The sequence below is a fragment of the Cydia amplana genome, chromosome Z (genome assembly GCF_948474715.1).
Source record: "Cydia amplana chromosome Z, ilCydAmpl1.1, whole genome shotgun sequence".
Classification (NCBI taxonomy): Eukaryota; Metazoa; Arthropoda; class Insecta; order Lepidoptera; family Tortricidae; genus Cydia; species Cydia amplana.
The window spans coordinates 37529894-37553710 of NC_086096.1; the positions used below are offsets into that span (position 1 = coordinate 37529894).

Consider the following 23817-nt stretch of genomic DNA (forward strand, 5'->3'; position numbering starts at 1 on the left):
GGCGCGAAATTCAAATTTTCTATGGGACGATATCCCTTCGCGCCTACATTTTTCAAATTTGCCTCCTTTTTAGTTGACCAAGTATATATACTTGGTCAACCAGATCTTGACAGTAGAAAAAGGCGGCAAATTTGAAAAATGTAAAATCGTCCCATAGAAAATTTGAATTTCGCGCCTTTTATTACTGACAAGGTTTGGTTGACCAGCTATAATATGTATAGAACCTAACCTGTCCTGTCATACCACACAGTGTACACAATCTATGGCACTGCGTCTATAGTCTGTGGTCTCATGGAAGGAAATAAGGATATCCTTGGACTGCAGATCTTTTTTGATTGCGAATTTGTGTATCAAACAATCAATGTAATTAGTACTTAAATGTGTTTAATCGTAGGGCAAACGTGTTATTTATAATGTCGAACCACACAATAGATGGTAAACTGAAAGGTTTAGAGGAGCGCTTCCAGAACGAGTTGCGTATGCGAAAAGAAGGTTCTTTTCATAGTCAAGGTGCTCTTGGGTCGAGTAGACCTGGCAGCGGACGGAGGCCTAACAAACCCTGTAAGTACTACCCATTATTCACCGCATTTCGATATCTATTCGTGAAAACCCATGCCAGCCATTGGCTCACAATAATTGGCACTCCAATTGTCAATGGAGTCATGGTCGTGTGTTTTTTTACGTAAATATTTCATTCAGTGTGCTCTAAATTTGATTAACGTATGCACTAGACGCTGATGTTGTGTTAAAATTAAAAGCTACAATGCAAATTAGAGTTGAAAATCAATTATTTAGCCAATGAGCATTTAGTTTAGTTCAGTGCATCTAGGACACTATGGGGTACCGAGAGGTATGTCTCTGTCTTGATAATTGTTTACTCGACATTTACTTACAATGTGTTAATGTAATGGAAGGCTGAAACCTGATTTATTAAACATTCCATACATAAAAATTTGTTCTAAGCTAAGGTCATATGCAGTACATTGTTATAAAATACCATAGACATTTATAAACAAATAATATAGTTATATATTTCTTTATATATTTTATCGATTAAAATTGCATGCATCAAATACCTGCCATGCTCATGCTTAGCTTCTCCAACTTCATCATGAACAGTTTACAGTGTTAACATTGGATAGCATTGGAAATTAAATTATGGAACTCTTCAAACCAAAGTACCGATATAATACCATTAATCCAACAAACAATTTGCTATAGCGGTATACCTGGGTTGTTATAGAGAACTCAGTTGTGCAGCTCAAATTGTAGCATTTAACAACCTGACCTCATGCTCTTAATAAGTGCTTCATAATGCGAAACTGATCCTTTCGTGCTCTCTCTGCTCGGCTCAGCTAAGCTCCGAGCAATTATTAGGTTATCACAACTTGATGTCTCTTTGCGTGTACGACAGGGATAAGAAAATGACTTGAATTTTGACAACCCTAAATACTAGTGATGCCCCGAATAGTGGTTTTGGCCGAATACCGAATACCGAACATTCGGCCCCTCTCTCGGCCGAATACCGAATATTCGGCATGACATGCAAATATTTTGAGTCACAATTACATATTATATGAAAACTGGTTGGCAACAAAGCATAATGTTTGCTAAGATATACTTATTTTTTGTTGAACAGATTTAATGAATATTGTTAGAGTCAATCAAATCAGACCCATGATAAAATAAAATATTTTGTAATCAACTAATGCTCAAAAAAAGGTCTTCGTATTTAACAACTTTCCAAGAATACTTTTTAAATATTAAATGTAACCTAGTTTTTGGTTATTTTTATTGTGTAATTCTTTTTAGGTAACATTCGGCCGAATACCGAATATTCGGCAAAGTGGCCGAATAGGCCGAATAGTTGCCGAATATACGTGGCATCTCTACTAAATACCTCAAAGGGACAGTATGATTTGTCCCCGAATCGCTGTCAAAAGTTTGGTTTAATAGGCGGTTTATTTTCTTTATGGTAGTGCTATTTACTAATTCTGTAATAATGTGTTGGCGATGTAGGCTGTGCAGTAATTTGTATAAGTTTACTGTACTTGTTTGTTACAGTATTCGGCAAGGATATACCGGCGTTCCCGCCGCGATCGCCACATGCGGCGGAGACGGAGAACAGGATGAGAGAGGTCCACAAGGTATGTATAGGAACAGTTTACTACGGATATTCGTCATATAAGCGGGAAGGATAACGTTGTGGCGGATACGCTATCCCGCATAGAGACCATTGTTTGCCCAACCGCTATCAATTACACGGAACTCGCCGACGAGCAAGCACTAGACGACTACCTAGCGAGCATGACGAAACGATACTATAAACATAAAATTACTCGCAATACCGAATTGTCAAAAGCCTGTATATTGCGAAATATCGTCGAAGGAAGTAAGGCCGTATTTGCCCGAAAAGTTTAGACGCACCGCGTTTGAAAGCGTCCATTGTCTAAGTCACCCTGGAGTACGCACTACTCGCAAAATGGTGTGTCGAAAGTTCTTTTGGCCTAGCATGAATAAAGACGTAAGTCGTTGGGCCAGAGCGTGTATACCTTGTCAAAAGGCGAAAGTCACCCGACACACTGTTTCTGAGTTAGGTACCTTTGAAAACGCTGATAGGCTGTCGCATTTCCATGTAGACCTGGTCGGGCCGCTCCCGACATCTCCACATGGAAATCGTTACCTAGTGACAATAATAGATAGGCGTACTAGCTGGCCGGAAGCTTTTCCAATAGCGGACATGACAGCCGAAGTAGTAGCTAAGACGGTGTTTAGCGGGTGGATCGCGCGCTACGGTTGTCCGTCACAGCTCACAACAGATCAAGGACGTCAATTTGAAAGTAACCTATTTAGAGAGCTATCGAATTTGTTAGGTATATAGAGTTAGAACCACCCCTTTCCACCCTCAGAGCAATTCGAAGGTAGAGCGTTTCCACAGGAGTTTGAAAGCAGCACTAATGGCCAGAATGAACAATACCTCGTGGGAGGACGAATTGCCGACCGTCATGCTAGGCCTGCGCGCGGCAGGACGAAGCGATAATGACGTAAGTGCTGCAGAGATGTTGTTCGGACGTACGCTACGTTTACCTGGGGATTTCTTTGACATAAGCCCCACGGAACCCAGCGATCCGGGTAATTTAGTAGATAAAATCCGAAAAACAATATCTCAGTACAAACCGGTATCTGCGGGATCACGTAACAACCGCATTTTATTTGTACATAAGGAATTAGCATCATGTCGATACGTTTTCGTCAGGGATGACACCGTGAGGAGATCTTTACAACCACCCTATACGGGACCCTACAAAGTTTTAGAAAGAAACGATAAAGTATTTCTCATCCAATTTCCAAACAGGCAAGCTCGCATTTCAATTGATAGGTTGAAGCCAGCTTACGTATGGAACAATAACGCCGACGATACCGCGAATACTAATACTAAAGTAGGCGACTCCACTACTGCGCAAAGCGAAAGCGAAGCTAACACGAGACCGCGCACCACTAGAAGTGGCAGAGTTATTAATAGGCCGGTCAGATTTTTAATAGACAAATAGATTCGCAGATTAGCTGGATATACTTAGTTCGCGTAGGACACATCTTTGTTGTGTGTCATAGTTATGAGATTTCTAGGAAAACATGAAATACGGGTTCGCTACCTTGCTTAATTTAGTATCTCCTGGAAGGAGCCTGGACCCCGGGGGTAGAAACTTTCTGCTTCCCGAAAAGTAGCATCAGTAGTCATTTCACAAAGGGTGGAAGACTACATTCAAAGTTATTAACTAATATAATCAGTTTAAAGCCGGACTCTGAAACATGATGTTCCGCACCCTAGTTAGGTATCATATACTTTTAAGTCGTAAAATGCGTTATAATGGCGAAATTGTACATTATTAACGAGGTTTACACTTTTATTTATTCTTCGGTCGAAACAAGCATTATTTTTCTTATCTATCATGGTAGGTCAATGATGCAATGTTTATAGTACAACATCGCTAAGCGATAATCGCAACGGTACTGGCTGACTAACATTAGCGATAGAAATTGCTGATATACAAATTGTAAAAATGTACTTTAGACTATAAGAAATCTGTTGATGCAATTTTTTTTTTACTAATAATCGTGTCATGAATTTAATGTTTTATAAGACCATCATTTGTCATCTATTATGCAATATTGAGAATCTTGACTTTGTGTGCAGTCAACACGCAGCGCGTGTCATATACATTTTTTTTACTTATTTAATTGTTTAACTGGTCATCACACTAACTACAATGGGCTACGGACAGAGCAAGGAGGACGAGTCCCACAATAACATCGCAATTGCAGAGGTCCATAGTGTCACTGGACAGGTTGACGCAAAGCTCGATCAACTACTTCGGAATTATCCTCCTCGTTATCTCCGTTGTATTAGTGCTGTTTTTGATACATTTCATATACACTAAGTGTCGACAATGCATTCGAAGTTGGCTACAGAAAGCGGTTGCTAAAGTGCAACCAACAACCGTCGTTGTACACCGGGAGCCGGCCCAGCCCCAACCTAAACAACAAGCTGTAATTTATTGAGTGAAGTGAAGTGTTCTTAAATAAAACAAATAATGTGTTTATCAAATCCATATAGTGTATTTCGGTATGTCAAACTAACATGTTCGTTTAAATATTCCAGAGTTTTTGTAATAAAAATAAAAATAAAATAAAATAAAAAATAAAAAAGCCTTTATTGCCATGTAACTACATAGTTAAAACATACTTAAACACATGAAATAAATACAATTTAAACAGTTATATAACAATTAAATAGTTATAGTTTTTGTAATGTAAGTGAGTGTCACATGGCCCCAGTTAGGGTAAAGGCCTCCTCCATCAGTTTCCATTGTTTCCTGTCCTGCGCTTTCAAGATCCAGTCTCTACCAGCTTTCTTTTGAATTTCGTCTATCCAGCGTTCTTTTGGCTTCCCTCTGCTCCTCTTACCAGTGGGGCCCATCCACTCGGTTACCCGTTTCGTCCATCTTTGGTCTGTGATTCGCGCTACGTGTCCCGCCCATCGCCATTTTAATTGTAGTGCGTGTTGTCCGGCGTCTATCAGTTTGGTTTTTCTGCGGATATCTTCACTTCTATATCTGTCTGTAAGTTTAACACCAAGGATGCTTCGCTCCATAGCGCGCTGGCAAGAGCGTATTTTTGTTTTAATTCTCTTTTGGAAGATCCAGGTTTGTGCTCCATATGACAGACAAGGTAGCAAGCACGAATCTATTACCTTCTTTTTGAGCTTTAGGGGAAGTTTAGATTTTAAAATTTCTTTAAAGCTCCAGAACCTCTTCCAAGTCATGTTGATACGGCGTTCTATCTCGTCCTCATGTCTTGATTTCTCGTTTGTTCATGTTTTTGTAATAAATTCAGTTCTTATATCTAATTATAAATGTATAACATTAACATTGTATTCCGATACCGTAGGTACTCGTGTCACACAGTTACGCGTAGCGCTATGTTAGCGAAACGCGCGCCTGTGCGATATCAGAGAAGCCATAACATTGTAAGGTTAGGAACACACAGGATGTAAGTATTATCAGATCCCAAAAGAGAGATCATTGTATTAATTAATTTAAGTTTTTTTTTCCCTTAAGGGGGGAAGTAATATAGGAACAGTTTAGCTACGTCAGCTCATATTCAAGTGCGCGTGCACCGCGATATGAGCTGACTAGCCAAAAGCTTAGGTATAGGTTTAAGGAACTCGGGACGCCAGTCCCGCTCGAACCTTTGTACGATCAACTTGATTGTTTTAATATACGGAGTTAATAATTCATAAAAGTGATTATCATTCCATACCAAATATGTCACCCTGCTATTATATATAGAAGTAGAACAATACTTCTAAATATGGTTACGCACTTAGGCGGACTATAACATTTTTCACCTCAGCAGCTCGAACAAGGGTACTTTGATTCTTAAAAACAGTGAGCAAAATGCGATTTTGCTCACTGAGTGAGACAAAATGACGTTCAAGTGACCTTTATAGTCAAATGTCATTTCAACATGCGGGGTCTAATAAAAGTTTGAAATACTTGGGTTCTATTATCTCTGTCCCTTTCACACTGTTAGCAAAAAGAAACAGACAAAAAAAAGTTAAAACGACATTCAACAGTATATCCACGGTTTATAACAGACCCCCGAAAAACTTCAGACCGCATCGTTCCAAACCACGTACGAGTATAAATTCTTAATAATTAATAAATAAAAATAAAGTTTAAGATTTGATAAAAACTGATAAAATACTATATTTTAGGTATTTTATTGTACAATTAAAATAATGAACTCAAAAAATACACAGATCATCACGCAAAATTAATTATTTTACTTTTAAGAATTTCTACCATAGTTGACAAATAGTACGTATCCGCAATTCGGACCGTATCTTACAAAGATTTTTTTTACAAAAAAAAAGTTGTCGATTGAAGTGTCAGTTAATGTTTGTTATTTCTATATTATTTTAATGGAATTTATTATTACGTTTTGTTTTTGTGTTCCATTGCGGTAATTAAACGTAATTGTTTGTATATCTTAAGAAAACATGAGTGCAGGTATTAAGTGATGAACAAGGATTACATTTTTCAAGTTGTGTAATAGGTATGTTCTCACTGTGCTGAGGTGAAAAATGTTGTGTACTACACGAGATCAAAGTTATTTACATCTCGTGCGCTTTTGAGTCCCTTACTACGCTCAAGATTCTAAATTATAGAATCTTTCGCTTGCACGGGACTCAAAATAAGCACTCGAAGAAATATCAAACTTTGATCACTTGTTGTACAAATAACTATAGTTAAATTAAAACTAATTTACATTTCCTAACTGAGCAATTCCAAAAAAAAGATTGAGTTACATAATAATATATTTTTTTCAATTCACCCATACAATAATTTCTCTATTTTTTTTTTAATTACTACTTAGTAATTTCCGCGCGTAATCATCAATATTTATCGGGATGATTGGTACTTTGAGGCAGTCCTTTAAATAGTTAATCAATAAAATTATGTATTAGCATTCTTTATTATGGTCATGAAACAGAATACTATTGCTAATGCCCCTGCATTCAAGAATAGTGTCAGGTACGTGATGCTATTTTTTTAACAGTCGTGATAAAGCTATGAAGCTGATTTTTGGCATGATAACGTTTGATAACTTAGCTCTAAATTCAATGCTATGTAATACAGATTTCTGACCTTTTGCCAGTCCTACGCGTCATGTCCCCAACAAAGTAGACCATGTCCCTACAGTAGTGCTAAACGAAATTGTTATGTGATCAGGTGAGCGGCAACCTGACCGTGAACAACGTGCAGTACCGCTCGAACGTGGACGACCTCATCCAGCTCGGCGAGCTCGGCAGCGGCACCTGCGGGCATGTGGTCAAGATGATGCACAAACCCTCGGGCGCAGTCATCGCCGTTAAGGTATGTAGTCAGGTAACCTGATGGACAGTACCGGTCAGGTAGACCTCATACACCTCGGCGAGCTCGGCAGCGGCACCTGTAGACACGTGGTCAATCTGCACAAGCCTTCACGCGCCGTCATCGCCGTTAAGGTATGTAGTCAGGTAACCTGACTGACATTACTGCTCGAACTTGCACCTCATCCACTTTGGGGAGCTCGGCAGCGCCGCAGCGCACAAACCCTCACGCCGCTCGCGCGCCATCATCGCCGTCAAGGTTTCTAGTCAGGTATCCTGACGGTCAACAGCTCCAGTCATGAACCTCATACCGCTCCAAAGAAGCAAAGTCAGTAACATTCACTTTTTTACCTATGGATGTTGCACACATAACACTTTTGTTTTTTTACTTGTATTCAAAGTGTTTTCTTCTCAGCTTATTGCTCTCATTCTACAATTATTTAGTATCTTATATTTTGACCGTATCATAAAAAAATCGAACTAGAGAAGAAACGATTGACTGAAGAATTGACGCAACAGGGCTGCAAAGTTATAAGTTATGTTTATTGGGCTAATTAGCTTCGTTTGTTGACAGCAAATGCGGCGGTCGGGCAACTCTGAGGAGACGAAACGCATCCTGATGGATCTTGATGTAGTTCTGGGCTCACACGACTGTCAATACATAGGTAAGTGGAGTCGGACCAAGCTCACATGTGCTTTGCGATGACAAAGTGTGGCGTTGTCAGTGTTAATGTCAAATTTCTAAGAATAGATTACGTTTATAATGACACTCCCTCAATTTGTTCTCAATTTGACAGACTATGAATACCAGTTAACTTATGCTGTTGATGTATGAAACATATTTTTTTATTTTATTATTTATTAAGAAACAAACAGTCTTATAAAACAGATAAGTATATAAGGTGACATCTTTCTAGTAATAGAATTATAGTTTCATACCTATTATACTTACTTCACTTTTTGGTTTCATATATGTAAACAAATATTAATAAAGACTTATTACTAAGTATAAATGACATGCATATTTGCATGCATGCATTTTTTCCGTCTATTTGAGTATTTTTAGCTTAGCCTTTTTAGCAAAGGATACGGTGTATAAATATGTATACATTTTCTGAGGTATGAAATCTTAACTTTTAGGCTGATTGTTCTAATGTTGTTCAAAAAATGACAATCGAAGTCTGTCTATTCTAATTAATATTTAAAACATTTATGAAATGTCTCAAGTGGTCTCCAAATCGCTTCAACTTTTCCGAAATACTCGGGTCATTTCTGGATGAGATTAGAATTTCGATCATTAGGTACTAAAGTGATATTTTGATCCCAGTGCGTTGTCTCGGCTGCTTCGTGACCGACGCCGACGTGTGGATCTGCATGGAGCTGATGGCGTCCTGTTTCGACAAGTTGCTCAAGCGCCTCTGCGCGCCCATCCCCGAGGCGATACTCGGCAAGGTCACCGTCGCGGTAAGTAGTCGTTTTTGAGGTTATCCGGCTCCGTTAGAAATTATAGACTGTCTGACGTTGTGATAAGGTCCTTTAAGTAAAACTAAGAAGCGTCTATGTATACCTATTTTAAAGAATGATTTAACCTCCTATTTACTACAATTTTGATTTATTTTTATATTTGCCTTGAGTTCATTCGCCGCCAATGACTTGATGTAAACATATTTGTTTACTTTCAGACGGTGAACGCACTATCGTACCTGAAAGACACGCACGGCGTCATCCACCGTGACGTCAAACCGAGCAACATATTACTGGACGAACGCGGGAACGTGAAGCTTTGCGACTTCGGTATCAGCGGGCGACTGGTCGACTCCAAGGCCAAGACTAGGAGCGCCGGCTGCGCGGCGTATATGGCAGTAAGTTTAGTGGACTGTATGACGGTATAGTAAGGTTGATTTTACTGAGCAACATATTACTGGACGAACGTAACGTAAAGCTATAAGAATTCGGCATCAGCGGGCGACTGGTTGTCTTCAAGGCTAAATTTGGTTGCGGTTTTCTTTAAAGTTACGTGAGCTTTAAGTCAACTGACGCGCGCGGCTACAACCCATGCATTTCCACAAGGTTCACAATGATGCGCTGCGCATGACAGGAGTGGCGTTCATAGGGTTAGCTGTTTTAATATGGAAAATACCATTTATGGAAATAAAATTTCATCAAAAATAGTAATAGTACCGTTAGTAATGTTCTATTCTATTTGCAGCCTGAACGAATCGACCCGCCTGACCCCCAGCGGCCCGACTACGACATACGCGCCGACGTGTGGTCGCTCGGCATATCGCTGGTCGAGCTGGCCACCGGCGTGTTCCCCTACATGAACTGTCAGAACGACTTCGAAGTGCTCACCAAGGTAGGACACACATTATCTCTGAAAACACTGGAAAATACTTGCCTCATACGTTTAGGCCGATCATATGTCAGAAAATACTTGCCTCATACGTTTAGGCCAGTCAGTGGTTTCTATGGAACACCCAGATGTTCGCGATTTCGGAATTGGCTCCATATTAAATGTTGTTTATTATGGCCTAAATATTCACACCTCAGGGTAAGGTCGGACAACAAAATCACCCTGAATTTACATCATGTGCATGTAAAAGTCAATATTTTATACATTTGTATGTAATGTGTAATTTTTGGGACTTATATTTAATTATTACGCGTATTATGTCGCCAAGCCAAGCGCCAAGGAGTGCCCTTGAAAATTCTGTATATATGTATAAATATTGGTGTTTTTTAACCGTAATATTTTGATTGTTCATACCAGGTGATATCAGACGACCCGCCGCAACTGCCTGAGGACAGCAACTTTTCACCAGAATTCAAGTCTTTTGTATCTCAATGGTATGTGTAAAGAAAGTAATGTTTTAAACCCTTTGACCGCAAAGAAGCAAAAATTTAAAAAATAAAAAATTACAGCTATCGTCGAGAACAGAATGATGTTTTATAACAAATTTGGCGTCGTTGACTATATTTTATATTCATTAAATTTTCTCTGTAGTCTAACGAAGAACTACAGACAGCGGCCGAAGTACGCGAAACTATTGGAGCACCCGTTCGTAGTGAAATCGGCGAGAAGTAACGTGTCCGTGGCGGACTGGTACGCCAACATCACGGGGGGACACCCCACTCCGGCTAAGGTGAGTGTATAATGTACAAATTTGATATTCCGAGAACTTTTCCACCTTTTTTTTTTTAACTTTCCGCTACTTGCACATATGTATGTATGTATAATCAATGGCACAGGCAGCCTCTCATACACTATACCACGTTTGTTTTTAGCATTAGAAAAAGGGTAAACAATCTTGACGTGTCTTATTATTGAAAAACACTTAGACGCACATTATTCATTGCCATATTTAAGCTGCTTGTCCTGACGATGAGAGAGTCAATCTCTCGATTTTGCTACAAAAAGTTGTAGGTATAGTTATCAACTGTCAGTGTTTAATCCCATGTTAGGTTGTACAGACGGTGACAACAACAGCGACGCACACAGTGACGAGTGCGCGGGAGTGCGAGGCGCCCGGGACGCCGCAACCCGCCAGGAACATGCTCACCAGCCAGTGGAACGTGGAGCTCACACCCACGCCCGCCAGGTATTCATTTTAGTATTGTACAGTCAAACCCCCTTATTCATAAAACTTGAAGTCTGATAATCAAAGACATATTATGTAACTCCGTATAAGATGAATAAAGTTTAAGGAAAAAACGTGCCTCGGAAATCAAGAAAGAGCCATTCTCGGATAAATGGCGCCATCACCTTTGGCCTATGCTCGGCTAGATGGCGTTGACGACAACGTTTGATATTTAATAATTTTAACACATAGGTATCAGTGAATGAACATGGGTCGAAATTATATAAAAATAATAAAATAATTTGTCCATATATGTAATTTTTTTGACGGTCTTATACATTTTCATTTTGAGTTTTAATCGTGTGTCATTAGATTGCAGTAAATTTTCTGTGACTACAAAATTTACTATTACAGGACCCCTCCATATTATCTATTCTCTTTGGTATGATTTATGATAAAATTGATTTAATTTTCTACTAATAATTCCTTTAATCAATCCCTCGTTTTGCTAGATAAAGTGATATGTATAATAATAATGTAATGTGCTTGCCCACACCAACGTCAATCCATAGACCGGTATACTGTTCCCTTTTTCTACAATAGTCCCAACGCCTGCTGGGACCGGTTCATGGGTGTTTATGACCTGTGAACGGTTCCCAGCAGGCGTTCTACATGACTTTAAAGCTCTCCAAAGGGCCTCTACGTGTTGGATCTATATCCCCACGTAAGCCAATAAAAAGACCGGGATTATAGGCCCGTGAAATCCAAAATGTAATGTGCAGGGCGTGGTGGGCGTCGGCGAGCCCGCACGCCGGAGGCAGCTCCTCTCAGCCCGCGAGCCTCGAGACGGACTTCGCGAACCACTCGCCGTATCCTCGGCGCAGGTAAATATGTCTAGATCAACGAACTAAAACAGCAGAAGTTTGACTTTTGTGTCGCGAGCGACTCAATTGCATTTTGACGACGCCAAATATTGTAACTTTTAAATTTAACTACTGTACAGTAGGTCCATATTCCTTTAAACAGAACACGCCGCGTGTGACGTGAGTTAGAAATATAAATGGTTCGTTCACAGGACGCTGGAGGCATGCGCGTCGCCGCCCCCGCCGCCGGCCCGGCGGGTCTCCGCGGACAACCGGTGGCGGCCCTCGCCCGCGGTAAGTCAAACAAAATATGGCACTTTCAGTGATAGCACTGATAAGGGCCCTTTCCCACGGTCCAGTTCAGTGGGAGCGGGTTTTTACTGAATCCTGCAAAAATCATTCGTTGGTTCACACACACTAGTTTGGATCTTGATTTTTGCGATAAAGCACCTTTCGCCCCAGATCCAGTTAAAGACGGTATGCAGGAAGCTAATGGGAACATTTAAATTAGACTATACTTGAGATTTAACTAAATCCTGGACAATGTCGTCTAGTTTGTATTGTTAAAACCGAAAAAAAAATGGAACGGAAAGGTTTTTTGCAGCATTCCTGCACTCTACGACGTTCTTGTGAACTTGTACAAACCATACCAACACGTACACTACTAAACGGGATCCTGCTGAAAACCGTACCTGCATAAATCGGGGTGAAATTGGCACTAATTTCCCGAGTAGTTTTTTTAATGCTTTAAAAATTGTAATTTATTATATTTTATTCCAATTAAAATTAAATTGGACGTTACAGAGCTCGGGCAACACTAGTCCTATAGTCCTCCAGAGGTTCTACCACCAGAGTCAGCAGCGGCGGTCGCGGGTCGACCTCCACGCCACGCCCCGCCACCGGAGGTACGTAACTCGAACGTTTCACAAGCTCATGCAAACGTTTATTCTGAACCCCTAGTGTAGGTACATTTCATTCTATAGCATGACGAGCGTTCGCGTTTGTGTTACGTCTAATTTTGTATGGGATTTTGAACAGCGCGCCAAGCGGGACGTTTTGGTAGCTCAAAATCCCATAACAATTGACATTTAACGCAAACGCGTACGTCACGTCACGCCATAGAAGGTAGCATCCTATAGAAGTGGTCTACGCGTGCCTCCGTGAGGGACAAAACATATAAATTCGACCAATCATAGCATCGCATTGCGCCGCTATGATTGGTCGAATTTATTTGTTATGGTGGGCAACAAATGAATTCGACCAATCACGGTGGTCAATTTACGGTGGGGAATAAAACAAGATGTGAGACTGTGACAAGGACAAACAATAATAGCGCTTTCGCTGCTACTCCTACTGAAAGATACATAAGACTATCCCGTTCTGTCAGTTATCCCCACCACTCATGCCCAATCCAGTTATACTAGATTCATGCGTCACGCTATCGAAAGAAATTTACACTAGGGGTACTGTAGTATATTACGAATATTACGATCGAGTCGTCGAGGGTACGGTCGAGTTCACAAACATCTGTAAAGGCAACGTTCATAATATATATTTACGCGACCTTATTGTCAGTGTCTTAGAGGCGTGTAAATATATTTATGAAACGTTGGCTTGTATAGATGCTTGTGAACTCGACTGTGCACTAAACAGACACCGTATTATGAAACCTTTACGAAGAGCGCATAAATTTTTGAATGGTAAAATTCTATTGCAACAGAACTTGTAAAAATCATTAGGGTCTGTCTAAGCTAACTTGTAGAAATATATATTTAACATAGTGTAATATGCATTTTTTTGTATTTAAGTTTTATTTATTTATGTGTATACATTTTATAATTTATAAGGTTCTTATAATAATGTTTTCTTTTGGTTTTCAAATGAACCGCCTACAATATTTTCTGCTTTGCCCTAAGGTTGCTTGGTAGAGAATGCTTGATGGCAACTTTCACGTTTCCTTTGGCGAACGTTTTTTTTAGTGCAACAAAGTTTAAATAAATAAATACATTGATGGTTCAACATTTGGGACAGTTCAACATTATATCATTGCAAAGCAAGTGACAGCGTCGACAACTCGACACGAGACACGCTATGCCAACTTATATTTCATTATAAGGATCTATTGCTAATGCGAATTGCTTATTGACTGAGCGAAGCGAGTTCTTAAGCTCCAACCAGCGGTTGATGTTTGTCAGAAAGTATTTTAAATATTTTTGATTTCATTATCATTTGACAGAGAGACAATTTTTTTAAGAAGGATATGGAGTTAGGTGAATTATAATGTCTCAGTTCGCAGCCACCTAGTGACAATCGAAAGTAACTCTGTCTGTCTGTCTGTTACCTAGTTTTAACCGTTGAACCGATTTAGATTTTGTTATGGAAATAGTTTGAGGCCCGGGGAAGGACAACCAAGGTGAATTAGCCGTATTAAGCTATTGCAATTCTCATTTTAATACAGGAAATGGTTACCAAAAATTGCACTTGCTTTTTATTTTGACCAATTTGATTTTGCTGGGGGACTTTGAAAGATAGTTACTACTTTAGTATTTCTCAAGCGAACGTTATATTTTACATAATACATTGGTTCCATTTTTTAGAAAAACAGTTTGTCTATGATTTCACGCAAAGAGCTTATACTACATAGTATAAAATAAAGTCGCTTCCCGCTGTCTGTTTGTCTGTATGTATGCTTAGATCTTTAAAACTACGCAACGGATTTTGATGCGGTTTTGTTTTAATAGATAGAGTGATTCAAGAGGAAGGTTTATGTATAATTTGTTAACCCGTGCGAAGCCGGGGCGGGTTGCTAGTATTTGTATAAATGTGTGCTCTAAATCTTGCAAATTTAATTTGAACCACTTCCTAGTTTCCGATTAAGTTGAAATTTGGAGTACTACCGTAATTCCAATGATAGTTCATCAATATACTAACAGTGAGCTGATCTGATGATGCAGCCGAAAGGTGATCAAAGGAACTCCTCAATGGAAACACACAAACACATCGACGTTTAGTCGTTTAGGCTCATTAGAAAGGTCTCGAGAACTAGATACTCGTAGTCACGCAAATGCGAAGAAGTACATCCAGCAATAAAAGTGTGTGTGTCGCAAAACATTTCTTTGACAATAAGTTGGTAATAGATATTAGGCAAAGCTCTGTTCTCTGGTCATTTTTATCATCCTGCGCGTTGCCATCCTGCAAAGCGATTTCTATAATATAATATATATTATTGGCGTTACTCATAAACGCGTTACTGGTCTGAATTAGCTATGAATCGTTTTTCTTTATCTGTCAATTTGGCTTATGTATTTGTAAGAAAGGGACAAAACATAACTAAATCAGCGGTGGCAGCATGGTTGCATTTTTTTTGTGTGGTTTATCTTGTGGCTGGTACGCTGGCGGGTAAAGTTTTATGAATACGGGGGTATATATTTCTATTATGTGTATATAATAGGTTATTATTAGTTGCCAATTGGACACAGCCCCATGAGCTGTGGCAAAAAGCCGGGACTACGATAGGAAGATGATGACACAATATTCTTAATAATGTTGTATGTACATGCGTGGTAGGAGCGTGCGACTTTCAATTCAGAAGTCTCGGGTTCAATCCCCGGCTCGTATTAATGAGTTTTTTCGGAATTTATGTACGATATATGATTTGATATTTACCAGTCGCTTTTCGGTAAAAAATAACATTGTGAGGAAACCGAATTAATTAGTTTTCTCTCTGGTTTGGAAGGTAGATGGCAGTCGCTTTCGTAAAATCTAGTGCCTACGCCAATGTATGTCTATTTATAATAATTCTGTTGCAAACCTTACCTTGCATAAGTTAAGTGAGTTATTTTGTTTCCAAAAAGCTGTGCATATTTATCACTGTATAAGCAAGATGTTTATTTTGATACACACAAAATGTGCTATTTCATATCAGTTCATTTCGCTGCACTGTGTATTTTATGCTTACAATATATTAATAAATATAAAGTGTATTGTTCAATGAAGCGAAGAATATACATATTATATTGTTTAAGGTGTTAAGTGTATATTAGGTTTTTAATGTACATATTTTGGTAACTACTAGTAAAATACTTCAGCGTCTTAGTGTCGGACCACGCTAAGTCTTCATGATAAGTGCTACGGAAAGTATGGCGCTTTTATCGGACATGTTTTCATTGTCACTCTATCGAGTCGGTGCTAACTTAGCGTGGTCAGAGTCGCTTACGTCATAAAATATCTGAGAAAACATATAAAAACACAAAAATGCGCGTTTTCCAGAGATGAGACCTAGCTAGATCGATTTTTCGCCCCCGAAAACCCTCATATGGAATTCTTTAGAGCCATTTCCTGGATCCTCGAAATATATATAAAAATAAATAAATATATATACAACAATTGCTTGTTTAAAGGTATAAGATATGCTTCAATATGCTTTGTTCAATATACCAAAGCGGCATTGGAAACGTTATCACCCTGTGCTTCTAATCTAACCCCCCCACCGTGCAGACGTTTGTGGGATCTAAAAACGCTCCATCTGTTCCAGCCTGAGCCGCGAGCACAGCACGGGGCGGTCGCCGGAGCCCCCGCCGCGCACGGGCCGCCCGCACCCCATGCTCGGACACGAGGGTAACCTTAACTACACAGACAATACATCCTCTAGACTGAGCATAGTAACGCTACCCCCTCTGCCACTTATACGGTAGTTTTACTCCATCTTCGAGTCAATCCCGTGCCGTGATTGGTCCGTGTCTTTGAACGGACCAATCACGGCACGGGATTCGCTCACCTCGTCCCCCCGCACCCCCGTATTTTTGGCAGCATCGGTTTCATGAAATAATTGCTCTAAACTCAGTCTAGAGGATTCCTTAGTCTATGCCTTAACTATTATTCCGTTACGGTACTCCTTAAAGGAGGTGAGGGGACCACCATATATAGTTTTGCCCGTCACTAACATCGAGTCCGACTAAGCTAATTAATACGTCGGACGACCACCATACAACAAACTGATTCACAGCAATTTGGCCCATATTGTATCTGTAGTAACACACGTCTGATACTGAGTAGCTAGGACTCAAATTGAGTTAGCATCACACGTGTGATACTAGGGCGCGTCACGGGTTAAAACACTTGGCAAGCGACTGAATGTGGGAGTGTCACTATAAACGTCGAATTTCTATGAAAGGTGATGTCTAAAGTGGTCTTTAACACTGTCGCTGCAAAATCTGTGCAAACTTAGCGCAGGCGGACTATATTTGAAAGGCTTCGTCACGTATAAATCGCCGCTTATACATATAAAGCGCTCACGCCCCGCCCGGAAAACGCGCCTGTGTGACGGAACCTAAAGCAAGTGTGGGAGTGTAACGGCGCTGCGGCTTTTTGCCGCTACTAACAAAATTCGTCAACTAATAAGTGTTCCGAATTGAATGATTTACCGCTGTAGTATAGGTACGTTGCTGAAGGGACCAAATTAAGTTTACTTGCACATATTTCTGTCTTTTAGGCCGGATCGATATTTGATATTGATGTACAGTCAAAGATTTTAATCTCGGACCCATTCTGTACCTTGTCACAGTGACAATAGTATGAGGTCTCTAGCGACTATCATATTGATTGTCACTGTGACAAGGTACGAAAGGGGTCAAAAATAAAAATCTGCGACCGTATAACTAGTCGGTCTAACATGTCACAGCGAGCAAAGTCTTTCATAAAAACTACTGCCTACTACAAATTCCGGATTACGTTCCCGAGCGGACCCCAAGCTCAATTAAAAAGCCTCCTTCAGCTACCTTAATGGTAATGCTGAAATCTGTATTATATACCGTTCAATTCAAAGCTAAGTTAAGCTTCTAAGCTTTATCAGAAGTACACAACTTTGGGAACAAATCAAATTATTTTATGAAATATTTTGATTTGTGTTTTCACCATAAATTTATTTGCTGAAGACGCCGCCGGTTCGTATCCGGATTTCACCACCGGAGGGCTTCGTCACTTTTTCTTTAGTATAAGACATCTATTTCAGTTTTATAATTACCACGTAGCCCACTATTCTGACATGCCCCGCCATGTGCTAGGAAGATGAGTTTGTAACTAAAGTACTAACTTGTAAGTATGTAACTTGGTAACTAAGTATGGAACTTGCTAACTATGTAAACAAAAGTCACTAAAGTCAGTAAATTCATCATTCAGAGACAATTTCTCATATGGTGGTTTGTTTACATAGTTAGCAAGTTCCATAGAATGACACTTTATGCAATAACGGTGTTGGCGTGTGTTCCAGCTAACGGGGTGGACTTGGAGCCTCCGTCGCTCCACGACCGGCTGCACCCGCACCCGCCGTCGCCGCTCCTGCTCAACAATAGGTACGCGAGGTGAGACAGAATCATCGACACAACTTACATTGTTAACAATCGTGTTAATTAAGAATTTACATTTTTTTTAATGCGTGGTTAGTATGTTTTAAATGCATGTATACGTATGTATGTACAGTGGGCCAAAAAAGTGGTCTACCACCCTACGGTTGAGGTTCGTTTGAACGTCATGAGACAACAAGGTCGACACACGTACGTCAACTGCGTTCAGTTAAATCGCGTTCAAATGACGTCTACGCGTAAGACAATGACGTTTCATTGTCAACCTTAGCGATCGTTAGATCTCGCAGAAACTTTTGCCAAAACTGGTAGACCACTTTCTTGGCCCACTGTACTGAGTAATTAATTGCTTATTGATTGTGGGAAAGAATAAACAATAACTTAAAAATAAGTTGACAGCGATAGTTAAACTTGAAATCGTCATAGGATCCTAATAGAGTATATTACGCGAAACTCTGCGTAGGGGGCGCCACTCTCACAATAAGTCACAATCTAAGGGTCTAGCGCAAACGAGAGAGTCGAAATTTTGTTTTCTAACGTCTCTATCACTCTTACATATTCGAGCAATAAAGAGGCAGATAGCTGAGTTTCGATTTCGCGTTTCCCGGTAGGCCCTTTGTAAACAAACCGCCTTGATGTATCAATGACATATTTAATTGTCTGTGAAAACTTGTCAAAAAACAGTTTAAGGTACAGTATGTATAAATTACTCTATGGTATACTTACGTCGCTAGTTCTGCACTCTACCTATTGATTATTCAAAATTAAAAACGATCATTTTTTCCATTTTTGTGGTTTAATCGTTTTAATTGCGTGATCTTTTTTTTTTTTACATCGGTGACGTTCAGTGACTTTCAACGTCTGTTGTCGAAGAGTCCCGTCGCCAGTTATAGTTATTTGTACAACAAGAGATCAAAGTTTGATATTTCTTCGAGTGCTTATTTTGAGTCCCGTGCAAGCGAAAGATTCTATAGTAGATTCACGAGCGTAGCGAGTGAATCTAATTTAGAATCTTGAGCGTAGTAAGGGACTCAAAAGCGCACGAGATGTAAATAACTTTGATCTCGTGTAGTTCACAAAACTTTTCACCTCAGCAGTGAGAACATATTAGAGAACCCGAAAAATGTATTCCTTCTTCATCACTTACCTCTATTCACTCATGTTTTCTTAAGATATACCAACAATTAAATTTTTCACCTCAGCAGCTCGAACAAGGATACTTTGCTACTTAAAAACAGTGAGCAAAATCGCATTTTGCTCACTGAGTGAGACAAAATGAGCAAAATGCAATTTTGCTCACTCAGTGAGCAAAATGCGATTTTGATCACTGTTTATAAGTAGCAAAGTACCCTTGTTCGAGCTGCTGAGGTGAAAATAAATTACCACTGAAAATCCGCAACATGGCGGAGGCCAAATAAAATCTTGTCAGAGTAGAGGTATATAGGTATACAAGATTTGCTCGAATAAAAAGTATGTTTATAAGTATGGCGCCATTAACACATTCATTGCCACCCAGCCAAACAAGACATCAGCGCCAGGCCACAAAAAATCTTCATATAAAGCTGTAGTACCACGATCCCGACTATCGGGTCGTTCGGCCTGGGAACGAAATCATAAAATACCCGATTGTCGGGTTTTTGGCACTGAATGTATTAAGAAACCGTTTGTTCCCAGGTTATCTGAAGGCCGCAGCCAAAGCCTGACCCGCGCCGAGCCCCGGAACGGGTTCCGCACGGACCTGCCCGCGCCGCACGCGCCGCGGCACCGCCACGACGACCAAGGTACCGTGTCACGACTACGTGTCGTCGTTACATGATAATAATGATTCATTGATTGTATTAGCTGTATACAGTCAAAGTATCGGCCAAGGAATGCACGCTCGCTCGCGTACTAGCTCAAAAGTTGGATTGTATGGGAGCGGGTTTTTTTGGCGGAGAGTTTGTTTCACACCTAAGTGTCGATCTATCCAATTATACACATCTTTGTTGCGCTTTCCAACGGTAATATGAGGTTTTATCTATGAAAAGGGACCTTATTGTCGATGGCGCTTACGCCGCATAGCGTCGCGCGGCATTGTATTTATATCGGAGCATCGTTAATAATGGCGTAAGCGCCATCGACTATAAGGTCCATTTTCATAGTTAACGTCACGTTATGCTCGATTGTTGATTAACAAATAGTTACTTAGCAACGAAACACATAAGGTATTAATTCATTCATTTGATAAAAATCGCTCGCATATCAGATTTGGTAAGCGCAACGATGGTATTAATACAATCAATTATCTTTGCCTAAAACGACGTGGTTGAAAATTGAAAACTAGAATGCTTAATAGAGGACCATAATTTCACAGAAATTTGACGTTTAACCTTTTGAACGCCACAGACGGCAATTGACGTCAACGCAAAATCGTGACAACGACGCCAAAGACGGCATTTGACGTCGATCGTTTTTTTATGAAAATCTACTGAAAAACACCCCACTTTTAGGTTGGCATTATTTATTCACAAAACTAAATTTTACCCCCGTGGCGTCAGTGGCACGGCAAATGGATGCGCCCTTTGGCGTTCAAAAGGTTAAAATAACACCTACACTGCGTGTGCTATCAAACTCGTTGCAGACTTTTCTTGGTCTAAATCTCTCAATGTTGCAGTTAATTGAAAATTTGAGTACCACCATTGAGCTTCTAGTTTTCAACTTTGACTACACTTGCCCTATAGATTGAGTCTAATGAATAATGATACTTTAATAGAGTATAAAAAAATATCTTTAAGTCTTATAATATAATTTATAATTAAATTGACCTTAAGACCTTAAATGCAAATTATATGGTCAGTTCTAAAAGTCTAAACTTCTAAAGTATTACCAATTGCTTTTTGGTTGTTAAAAATTTGAAATAATTTAATGATATTTGCGATTACTTACTTTGCCTTTTAGAATCTGATCAATACAATTGTTATAAACTACATATTATATACTTAATGTTTATGAATAAATTTGTTTTGTTTTATATTATATAAAATATGGGGAATAGAGAGTTATAACTTCTAACCGCCCATAGGTCTTTAAAAAGGCCCTTTCATTCCGTTTTATTTTTAATATTTAATTTGACAAACCAAATTTGCTTTTATCTTGGCAAATTTGGAATTGTGGGCGCCTAGAAGATAAGATACTGCAATAGAAAAAAAGCGTGCTGTAAAATCCATTTAATTAGACTAATTTAGTTAAGAACTACTTTAAACTATCTTCCATTGGTACAAATTTGTCAGATTTGGTGGACGAATTGTGACAATCGGCACAATTATCTTAGTATATGGGAAATTGGGGCATTCCACAAAAAGGTCTTCTTTGTCGGGGACGTGTATACACAGTGTTGGCCGAAAGTTAATGCAAATTGAAAATGCTGGCCATTAACCATTATAAATTGAATCGTAAACTATAATCGTCCGATACGGTTTAAGGTTCAATTTATAATGGTTAATGGCCAACATTTTCAATTCGCATTAACTTTCGGCCAACACTGATTATACATCGGTGGACCTTATGCCTTTTGTAATAAGGTTTACGAACTGTCAGTTAACAGATGGTACCAGACTTTTTCCTGAAATGCCCCTTTTTAAACGAGGTCCTAATAAAAGCCGCTTTTCCTCTGATAGCATAATGTATTATAATATAACTCTGTGTTCCTACCCGAGGTAGCCAGCCTCCCAGTACGTTCTAATACTGCTGCGCTTCTCACTGCTGTCATTTACATTAAAGCTGTAGAAAGTTGAACGACCCGGCGACACTAGTGCTATCGCTGTCTAACTTGATGGGCTAGAGTAGAATAGCTGCGAGCCATATTAGAGTGTGGTTGACGAAAGTTGAACGGAATAGGTTTATGGATACTTAACACGTTCAGGCGGCGGTAAAGGCTACAGCCCGTACTCGTCAGTTAAATTTAAAATGTAGGATAAATAGTTGGTTGTCATCTAAAATTAACCGAGTAAGAAAAATTGCCACAACCGAATACAGAACCTCCTCTATGAAATACGTTTAAGTCGGTTAAAAATACTCACTAAAGCCAATAGACTAACGGTCGGTTGCACGTTGCACCAAACCGTCTGTCACCGTTAAAGCGTTGGCTAAATTTTATTGTATGGGAAATTTCATACCTCACTGCTGTCTGACGTTGATCAGTCCGCTAAATGTGGTTGGTGCAACTGGCATTAGGGCATTTTCATTTTAATTTCCACTTTAAAGCGCGACTTAAGTCGTGTTTCAGTAATGTCTAACCGTTACATTCCTGACAAAATGTATGGGATTTGACATTGACCGTCAGTTTTGTAACGATTGCTAACCGGCCGTTAAAGGTGCACAGTTAAGTGAAAATGCCCACTAAGGGTTTGTCATCGTTAAAGAGTTCGCTAAATTTTATTGTATGGAAAGTTTCATAGTTAACCATCGTAAACTTCGTTACAGAAATGTACCATACCATCTGTGCCATAGTAAACATCGGCAACCGAATATTCGGCATGACATGCGAACATTTGAGTCACAATTATTATGAAAACTGATCGCCAAAAAAGCACAACGTTTGCTAACATATTTTTTTGTTGAACAGAATTAATGAATGTAGTTAGAGTCAAACAAATTAGACCATGATAAATATAAAATGTTTTTTAATCAAGAAATGTTCAAAAAAGGGTCTTTGTATTTAACAACTTTCAAAGAACACATTATAAATATTAATTATACCTAGTTTTTGGTTATTTTTATTCCGCATTTTTTTTAGGTAGGTACAACAAGTATTCGGTATTCGGCCGAATAGTAGGCAACATTCGGCCGAATACCGAAGATTCGGAAAAATGGCCGAATAGGCCGAATACCGAATAGTTGCCGAATATTCGTGGCATCTCTAGTGTACATACGCTCCGTTCTCGACTCGTCGCGCCCTTCTCTGATTGGGTCGGTATTTAGCCGAGACTCTAGGCATTGGAGACATATACATATATATTTTTCTTTTTTTTTGGGACGTTGGCTTGTAAAGATGTTACTGAACAATCGTCCACAGTCACATTTTAATTTAAATCTTATTGCGAAGACGCAACTTTCCCAACGTTCAGTGTTAGTACAGTATAAAAGTGTTGCCGCGTGTATGGTTCTTGATTGTCACAAAGGCGATTGGAGATTACTATGATCATTTTATAGTTAGGATCAAACGTCTTTGTGATATTAATTACTGTGTTCAACCTTCGGAGGCCCGAATTTTGTGTGTATAAGTGTGGTGTGAAGCGATTGTATGTGTGCACATTTACGTACTATAATTATACTTGTACCTGTTGCTTTTTGTTGAGGTATCTTTAACAAACAGAACTCATCTAACATTTCAAACCACTCACTATTAGAACAAAAACATGGTGTCTATATATCTTACTGAAATTTTAGTTACCTATTTTCGAGAACAATTTTTTCTGTTTTATACACAGCCGATTACCGAGGTTTGACCCACGGTTTTTGACCACCACACACATATGAAAGATTAATGTCACTTTTTAGAACAAACGTTTTGTTTCGTATTTTCATTTAAATCTCCCCGGAAA

The 23817-nt window shown here is 39.4% G+C and overlaps 1 protein-coding gene across 3 annotated transcripts in view; it reads left to right on the forward strand.

The window, feature by feature from the left end:
* The first annotated feature begins 282 nt into the window (after positions 1-282).
* LOC134661526 (dual specificity mitogen-activated protein kinase kinase 7-like) overlaps positions 283-23817 on the forward strand; it is a 30898-nt gene continuing 7363 nt past the window's right edge. For 2 of the 3 annotated variants that reach the window (XR_010097966.1, XM_063517643.1), the window contains exons 1-16: positions 283-561; positions 2065-2147; positions 7296-7439; positions 8010-8100; positions 8763-8899; positions 9118-9297; positions 9645-9791; positions 10206-10282; positions 10440-10578; positions 10907-11034; positions 11796-11897; positions 12089-12170; positions 12681-12781; positions 16411-16493; positions 18145-18235; positions 19910-20016. Coding sequence is in view for 2 of the 3 variants with exons in the window: in XM_063517643.1 (XP_063373713.1) it covers positions 414-561; positions 2065-2147; positions 7296-7439; positions 8010-8100; positions 8763-8899; positions 9118-9297; positions 9645-9791; positions 10206-10282; positions 10440-10578; positions 10907-11034; positions 11796-11897; positions 12089-12170; positions 12681-12781; positions 16411-16493; positions 18145-18235; positions 19910-20016 (1840 nt within the window). In the remaining variant the exon portion in view is untranslated. The remainder of the gene's footprint in view (positions 562-2064; positions 2148-7295; positions 7440-8009; positions 8101-8762; positions 8900-9117; positions 9298-9644; positions 9792-10205; positions 10283-10439; positions 10579-10906; positions 11035-11795; positions 11898-12088; positions 12171-12680; positions 12782-16410; positions 16494-18144; positions 18236-19909; positions 20017-23817) is intronic. The other variant, XM_063517644.1, reaches the window with a different exon arrangement.